This window comes from Tribolium madens, unplaced genomic scaffold, assembly GCF_015345945.1.
Source record: "Tribolium madens isolate multiple individuals breed KSU strain unplaced genomic scaffold, Tmad_KSU_1.1 Scaffold_20;HRSCAF=117;Tcas5.2_LG4, whole genome shotgun sequence".
NCBI lineage: Eukaryota > Metazoa > Arthropoda > Insecta > Coleoptera > Tenebrionidae > Tribolium > Tribolium madens.
Genome location: NW_025400985.1, coordinates 11,991,710 through 12,000,983, shown reverse-complemented (window position 1 = coordinate 12,000,983; position 9,274 = coordinate 11,991,710). Strand labels below are relative to the sequence as shown.

General features: G+C 38.8%; 1 protein-coding gene across 1 annotated transcript; it reads right to left on the bottom strand.

Annotated features, from left to right (window-relative positions):
• Positions 1-2,645: 2,645 nt before the first annotated feature.
• LOC123005497 (fatty acid synthase-like) lies at positions 2,646-8,972 on the bottom strand. Its single transcript, XM_044399281.1, has 6 exons — positions 8,936-8,972; positions 7,772-8,885; positions 7,103-7,724; positions 6,152-7,050; positions 4,356-6,104; positions 2,646-4,306 (listed from the first exon to the last, which is right to left on the bottom strand). Coding segments are annotated over exons 1-6 (5,976 nt in total). The 5' UTR covers positions 8,938-8,972; the 3' UTR covers positions 2,646-2,716.
• Positions 8,973-9,274: the final 302 nt, after the last annotated feature.

Here is a 9,274-nt window from a genome sequence, read left to right as displayed (position 1 = left end):
TGTAGGGGAACAACGGGTAACTGCGAACACCTTATGAAAAAAATTAATTACTCTTAACCTACCAATATTCAACGTAGATAAGAAAGAAAAGCCTAAGGAACTACATAAACTACAGTAAAAGAAACAGTTTAATTTAAATAATACTAAAAAACTAACACAAAACAATTTATTGTAAATTCGGCATTACTCGAAGGTTGCCGGACAGCTGGTGGGTCACCCAGCCCGAAGAAGATTTAAGAGCCAAATAATTAATTGTAACAGTAACAAAAATAGGTATGAATATTATGTGCAAAATCACAAATATAGTCTGTTGGTTTTTCCACTCCAGTGCAGAGCACCCAATCTCCACAAGAATACAACGAAACCAAATTTCATTTTCTCATGTTCTCCTCTGACCACGAGCATTTTCTCGTCGTACTTTAACGTTTGCAAGGCATCTTTAACCAAATATTATGAAAGACTTTCTAAAATATTTCAACTAAAATACATATCGGGTAATGCTAAACCCCGTGTTCGGTATTGTCCGATATGTTTATCGGTTGTTTTAGGTTACCTATAGGCAATACACAAAGACAAATATTTCAGTGTTGTCATGTAAAACCATAGATAATTATAACAGTTCTACTCCTTTTTCAAGTGCAATTCAGAAACCATCACATGTAATTCAGATTAGTCAATTTAGTTTCAGAAAGCGTAAATTGAAATTTAGATTAGTCAATTGTCTTTCAGAAAATGTTAATTGTAATTCAGAAGAGTAAAATAAGTTTCAGAAACCATGAGATGTAATTCAGATTACTTAATTTAATTTCAGAAATCAAAAATTGGAATTCAGATTAGTCAATGGTATTTCATAAAGTAATAATTGTAATTCAGAAACCATTACATGTAATTCAGAACAGTAAATAAATTCAATTTTATGTTACATGTAATCCAGAAAATATCAATTGTAATTCAGATGAGTACCTTACTGTTATCTCAAAATGAAGTTTACACATAAACACGAGTTATTTTATTTTCAGAATTAAAGAATTACTTAAGTAAGTTTATACTTGCCATTTTGCAAAATAAATAAAATATTTTATTTTCAAAGGAACTTTGGTAGTGTAATTTTTAAATAAAAATAACGAATTCTGAATTACAATTGACGAATTCTCAATTAAATGGCAAACTCTGAATTATAACTAACACTTTCTGAAATACAATTGACTAATCTGAATTTCAATTTACGCTTTCTGAAGTTAAATTAATTAATCTGAATTACATCTGATTCTGAAATTCAGTTTACTGTTCTGAATTACAATTAATACTTTCTGAAATACAATTGACTAATCTAAATTACAATTAACGCTTTCTGAAATATATCTTATGCTTTCTGAATTACACTTGAAAAAAGTGTAGATACCAAATTTAGTAAAAACAAATTGTCCTAAAGTCACACATACAAAAGGATATTAATAAACAAAGTGAAAAAAATTGTGAGCAATTATTCTGACAAAACTGCTAATAAGAAAAGGTCTATTGTTAAAATATTGATACTAAATTACAATTAAAGTTCTCTGAAATATATCTTACGCTTTCTGAATTACACTTGAAAAAGGTCTAAACTTTTTGCAAAATGTTATTTTGTATTGTTTGCTTACCTTAAAATAGTACAATAGTAAAAAATAAGACAATACGTGAAAATTAAACTGTTGCCATAACTTTTACAAAACAAGGGCTAGGTTCATAATGGTTAAATTGCGACACTCGTCGTGCAGTTTACTTTTATCCTTGAATGTTGCTGGCAGCTAAAAAAGGCCAGTATCAGTTAAAAATGTGTGTTCGGTATTGCACGCTGTTCGTGATTACCCCTCGTTCCCCTGATTCAGAATTTATTATTTTCATTTAAAAATCCCTTTGAAAATAATATTTATTTTATAGAATACCAAGTTTATGTAATTCTTTAATTTTGAAAATAAAATAATTCGTGTAAACTTCATTTTGAGAAAACAGTAAGTTGCTCATTTGAATTACAATTGATATTATATCTGAATTACATGTAACAAGAAATTAAATTTACTGTTCTGAATTACAAGTAATGGTTTCTGAATTACAATTAACATTTTCTGAAAGACAATTGACTAATCTAAGTTACAATTTACTCTTTCTGAAACTAAATTGACTAATCTGAATTACATGATGATTTCTAAATTACTCTTGAAAAAGGTGTAGAGTTAGTTTTTACATTAACATTTTCTCGGTTTTAATTTGCAAGAAACCTTCGTTTCCTTCCTTTAACTTACGTTTAGTGACATGCACACTGCTATGTGAAGGATGGGTTGTTGAGAACGTGAGCTAAAAGCCGACAAGCCAGCCTTAATGAACAACTGATGATCATACTAGGGATTGGAGACGGAAATCTTGGATTATTTGCGGTAGGTAATCCTAACAAATTACCAAAACTTTCAGAGAAAGGTGTCTTAACGTTGAATATGGCTTAACTCTAAGACGAAAATGTTATGCACGAGGTGGTACATAATTTTGTTTGGTTTGAATTTGTTCCTAAATGTTTTTATGTTTTTTTTTTTTTTTTTTTTGTAAAGCTCGATGTGTAAAAATTGCTACTTTTGATATATTTTGGTTAAAGTTGGGTATGAAAACACAAATTTGTGCATGAGATTGTTTAATAATCAGTATTGAATATACAACCAATACCCAACCCCATCCCTAACTACATTTACGCCGGCGTTGACATTTCTTTGATCTTCTCGAACGTCATATTTCGTATGTCGTTGACACTAACATCCAAGCCCGACTCTTTCGTGATAATATGTTTGACTTCAAAACCAAGAAGCGAGTCCATTCCCAACTCCAACAAGGTGGTGTTATCTTCAATCTCTTCCAAATTCTTGATACCAAATAGGCCTGCAACTAATTCGGCTAAAGTTTTCTTCTCGCTGACTTCACTGGATTGGTCTGGATAAGCACAACTGGCTACCACGGGTTCGCTTTGTTGCAAGTATTGGTCTACAACCCTGAGACAAGAGCTGAGTTTCTGCCTCACCGTTTCCAAAATCGGGTTCGTCATCTTCAATCTCACCAAAATACCAACATCGGCTAGTGGGCCCCACTCAAGAGCTAGGGCGGGGAGACCTTCAGCTTTTCTTGTCTCGCAGAGACGTTCCACGGCCGAATTGACGAAGGCGTAATTGGATTGCACAGCATTGCCTATACTTGAAGCGATTGAGGAGAACATGACGAAATAATCGAGCTTTTTGCAGAGCTTGCGAGAGAGGATATCCATGTTTTGGGCACTGAAAATCTTCGAGCCGGCTACTGCAGCGAAGTCTTCAGGACCAAGATCGGTCATGAAGCCGTCTTTGACGTGCAAAGCAGCATTGAAGATTCCTCCAACTGGTGCCAGATTGGAAGCAAAGTTTATCAAAGATTCGGCTCCTTCAAGAGTTGCAGTGTCGGAGGTGTTGGTCAAGACGGTGATCTTCTGGTTGTTCCATTTCTGGAGACAACTCGCGTGGTACCCAGATCGCACCTCACGCCGAGAATTGATGACCACTTTAGTGGCACCTCTTTCAATCATCCATTTGGTTAGTTCAAAACCAAAACCACCCAAACCGCCAATCACAATATAACACTTACTGGGGTCCATGTAAGTGCGAGGGTAAGCCAAAATCCGGTTTTCGGGCTTGGAGAAGAAACCTCCATTGTCTTTAATCTTAATCAAACATTTCTTCACATAATCTTTATCTTCAAGATTCTTCAAAGCAATTTCAATGTCGTCTTTGCCATAAACCGAATATTTGAGTGGCACCACAACACCTTCTTTCACATATCTATCAATGTCTTTAGCGATGATGTCCAAAATCTCGGGACTTTCCTCAAACACGTCATTGACGTTAATATTGTACAAAGAACAGTTGTTCTCCATCAAATTCTCGGTTTCGATGAATGTTCCCAAACTATTACCAAACTCGATAAATCGACCATTTTTCGCAATGCATTTCTTCGAGAGTTTCAACAGTTCGATCGAATTGCAGTTGAAAATCGTGTTAACACCTTTCCCGTTGGTTTTCGTCATTAGAGTTTCATAAAACGGACTACCTTCACTGTCGTAGATGATGTTATTTTCTTGAATTTTAGGGAATTTCCTCAAAATATCCCGATTTGATGAATTTACAACAATATAAACGGCACAATTCTTGTTTGTTGCGAGAGCAATCGCTGCCATACTGACATCACTCCCCGAATTGTGGATAAGAATAGAGTCTTTGGGTGAGAGGTGAGTTTGGATAAACAAGGCGTAGTAACTCTAAATAATACAAAATTTGGAAAAAAAATTACACACAACTTCAACTTACCAAAGTGTATGCAAGAGGAATCGTTGCTGCCTCCTCAGACGACAACTTATTCGAGAAAGTCCAAGTGAGTTTCTCATGGGGTTGCACTGACGTAGCTAGAGCACCTTTGGAGACCAACCCCATTGTGTTGTTTCCATTCTTGTCAACTCCCGAGTACTCCAATCCCAAAAATTCGTACTCAGCATCGCCCCCTTTTCCACTGATTTTGGCCAAATCCCAGCTGCTTATGCTTGCGAAATTTACCATAATTTCGCATTTGGTCTGATACGGGGATTTTTCCACCCATTTGACTCCACTGTTGTCCTTCATAAGACAGGCATCGGAGTACAAACGCGGCTGGAATGGTTCTACCGGTAAACGGCGGTACGTCCCCCAAGCCCCGTCTTGGTACACATTCACCGTCAGATCCTTCTTGAGCTGTTTGGCGTAAAATTTCGAATTGAGAGCAAACGGTTCAACTTCTTTGTAACTCCTGATGAGGAACAGTCTGATATTTGGGCAATACTGTTCGTGTCGAATGGTGTTAAACCACCCCACAATTCCAGAATTGAAGTCTTCGTTAATAAGGTAGATGCGTGATTGTGGAGAGCGGTATTTTTTAACGGCCATTTTCAAGTCTTTGACCCAATTATAGTTGTTGTTGTTTGCCATCACGACTGTGTAGTTTTCAGGGAGATCTTGAGGACGTCGAAGCAAAACGTAGATGCCGGTCTTGGTGACGTGTTGGTAAATCACATCAACATCTTTCAAATCAGGGTTTTGTACTTTTGCAAAAACAAATCGAGAACGTCTCAAATAATCCTTAAGGACGTCGCTTTGATCCTTGGTAATTTCTTGAACGATCAACATATCGAAATTTTCACTCATATTGTCATCAATAGAGTTGAGTTGTTGGAACTTTGTTTTCTTTAAATTGACAGGTTCGATGATCGTTCTTAAAATTTGGATAGCTGCATCGGACTTGATTTCTGCAACATTGAGGTTCAAATACTCGGTTGTGTTCTCTATGACGATTTGGGAAGCCACATCAAGAGCATGGTGGAAGGAATCTGCTTCTTTCTTGGTGTCATTGTTAGGAACAAAAGTGTACTTTCGCAAACACGGTTCAACGTCAGCAACCCGTCTCTTGATATTAGTCACTGTCAAGCTCCTCAATTCAACACCTCCACATTTCGCAGCTTTTAGATGTTTGTTGTAGTTGAGAGTCACAGTATTGTTGGCACCAATCGATTTCAAGTGTTCTTGTGGATTGATCACGATTTTTTCGTAGACGGTGGGGAGACTATGACCTGTGGCTTCAATACTTAAGATGAATTGGGTCATACTGTCGATGAAAGCCACCCAATTATCATTCCATTTTAAGGTTGCTGACCGGCCATCGAGATCACAGCTTTGAACACCTTGGAAAAGACCATCGTAGTCAAATCCTCTCAAATGCATACAACTGTAAAAGTCTTCACTGCTGATTTTAAGCTTGTATTGACTAGGACGAGGAAGAGACGAATAGTCTAAGAACTCTTCATCGATTTTATTCACAGCTCGAATTAAACCAATTGCCAAAGGATGGTCTTCGTCATTCTCGAGACAAACTTCAAATTTACCAGTCGACCTGAAAAGATTAACTACAACACTGGTGATGGCATTTTCAGCAAGAATAACAGGTCGCAGAGTTTTGGCGTTTTCAAAAACTACCGGCAATTTATCGAATGGAATTTCCAACATTCTTGCATACGTCTGCCAAACCAAGACCTGTAAACAATTAGTCAATAAAACCAAAATCTTGATCATTTACATACAAGATAACCCGCCGCAGGTAACATAAGGCGTCCATCAGCAACGTGTCCTTCCAAATAATGATTGCTTTGATCAGTCATGTCAATATCAATCCTCTTCCCGAAGTAACTCCTCGGATTAAACCTAAGTTTGTGCCATTTCACTCTATGGTCCCATTTGACCAAATTGTTGATCATGGGTGTGTCAATACTGACGGGGAACGGTGGTGGTTTGTACAACTGTGTGACATCTAACGGACCACCAGCATTATAGTATTTCCCAACACTCGACAAGAAAAAGTCAAGATTGTCAACTCCAGGTTTGAGCAATGGCACAAGTGTCACATTTTTATCAAGTCCACGTCGCAAAATTGCCTGAAGGAGTCCCCTAGGCGCAACTTCCACCACAATAGCGTCTTTAGGTACATGCTTCAACAGTTGTCTGAAATAAACCCGGTTGGTGTAATTGTGGAACTGGTATTCGGCCGAATTATATTTCCCCAAATCGGTATTCCATTCGTTTTCGGGAACAGCTGATGGTAACCACCTCTTGGTCCTTGCTTTCACTTCAGGGAGGACTTTTTTCACAGAACTGTACATTTTTTGTCCGGCTGGTTCAAGATGCGGGCTATGAAGTGGGTAATTAGCATTGCTGATGAGTCTATTGAAGACTCCTCGAACGTTGAGTTGGTTCAAGAAATCTCTGACTGCATAATCAGGCCCAGAAATGGTAACATTGTCGTCGGAGTTGTCACACGCAATGTAGACACCTTCTGGGAGAAGTTTTGCACACTCTTCGGCCGAAAGACCGACTGCAGCCATAGCACCAGGGATTAAATTTGACGAAGTTGTAGCGTAACTACGAGCGTGGGCTATCAAGACTGCTTGTTCGGCTGTGATCAAACCATCGGCATATGCGCAAGCTTAAAAATCAAAAATTTAGGAAAAAAAACAACATTTGGGGACGAAACATACCGACTTCACCTAAAGAATGTCCGATAATCCCGGCAGGTGTGATATTCAAACTAGCTAAAACATCGGTCAAAGCTACAGAGATCGCAGTAATTGCAGTGAAAGTGTTGATAAGATTATTGAACGTTTCCTCGGTTCCGTTCATGATAATATCTTCGAGGTCGACACCATGTGGTTTCAAAGCGTTAGCACAAACCTTGATGGTGTTCCTGAACACTTCATTTTTCATCATGTCTTTGCCCATGCCTGGGTATTGGGCCCCAAAACCGGAATACACGAACCAAACTGGACGTTTCCTCGTCGATGTTTGGGTTATTTGCATATGACTGTCGTTGGATAAGATCGCAAAACCGCGGTAATTGTGATTGTCAATAGGCTTGTGGAAAATATTATCAAGAAGAGCCAGGAATTGGGCATTGGCTTTGTGTTTTACTGCTGCATCAAGCATCAATTTCACTCCTTCTTCAGATCTACCAGAAACGTGTACTAATCTATGACTTAGGTTATTGATGACTTGTTTTCGTTCTTTGAAGGGACGCAAAACGACCATGGCGTTTGCTCCTCCAAAGCCGAAGACATTCACGGCGATGAGACCCTCCGGTATGGGCATATTTTTATCAATTACCTGAAATTTAGTTTTTTTACGAGTTTTGCAATAAACCACTGACTGACCTTTAGACGCCCTTCGCAGATACCCCTCATTTCAGGATCCGGCGTTTTAAAGTGTAAATTTCCAGGAATGACCCCTTCTCGGATTGCAATGACGACTTTAGTCAACGAAACCAGCCCTGAGGTGGTTTCAGTGTGACCAAGATTGCTCTTAATTGAGCCAATCAACACGGGGGTTTTACGCCCCTTGGTGTAGAAAGCATCAATCGCAGCTACTTCTTCTACATCCCCGACTCTAGTCCCGGTACAGTGCGTCTCAACATAGTTAACATCTAAAGGATCAATATTGAAATGTTTAAAAACTTGTTGGAACATCGCCATTTGCATTTTGTGTGAGGGATGTGCCATTCCATCCCTTTTGAAACCCTCGACGTTGCACCCGAAACCGGCAAGAGTCGCATACATTCTTTTACTATCGTCGATTTTTTGCAAAACGAGAGCAGCAATTGCCTCGGATTTGACGTATCCTTTTCTGTTGGCATCAAACGACCTGCAGACTCCTTCCTTGTGCAAAACCTGCAATTTGATCAATTCCATGCTTTCTGCAGGATCGAATTGGTGCTGGACTGCACCAACAATGGCCATGTCGCATCTGTCAGCCAACATGGAATCAACAGCACTTGTCAATGCGTAAAACCCGCTCGAACAGGCGGTGTTGACAGCGAGACTGGGGCCTTTGAAATCAAAGGAGAATGAGACAACGTTGGCCATGATAGCCGCAGATCTTGCGATGATCCCTCCACGGTAGTCCAAGTCGGAAATATCATTCTGGGTGACGGCGAGGAAAACCCCAACGTTTTTTCCACGCAATTCGGTGGGGTTTAACCCAGCATCGAGGACCGCTTCGTAGGTTACTTCGAGGATTTTGCGCAATCGGGGGTCGCTCGTGTTGGCTTCTCGGGGGTTGATGCCGAAGAAAGCGGCGTCGAAGTATTCGAAATCGTGGATTATTCCAAGACGAGATGAGGTTTCCAAGCTTTCGCAGGACCATCTGTCGTGGCTGTTGGATAGGAGGTCTACACCTCCCAGAAGGCCTTCTTTCAACTCTTCGACGTTGGCACAGTTGGGGAACCGGCCGGCCACGCCAGTGATACCAATATGTTCAGCATTGATCGGCCTTTATGATTTTTTATCATTATTTTTTTTTTATTTTTGAAGAGTACTTACATTTTTGCTGCTCTTTTTCACCTTTCCTCAACCACACTGAAACTAAAAGTGCTGTTCTCGGACAGAGTGTGCCAATATATAGAGCGATAATTTTATCCAGGTTAAAGAGCAAGATAATATAATTCACAAGGTTTTCTATTAGTTTTAATTTTTGCAATTTACTATTGTTTTTGTGATTGATATGACCATCCGGTATCTATACAACTTTTAACTTAGACTTGGAAACTGTTTTTTTATTATTCATTATGCAGAATTTGACATTGTGGTAGTAAATGGATGCGAGAATTATGTGCAAATATATTTTGCAGAAACCCTTAAACAATCTCAAAGTGAAAATTA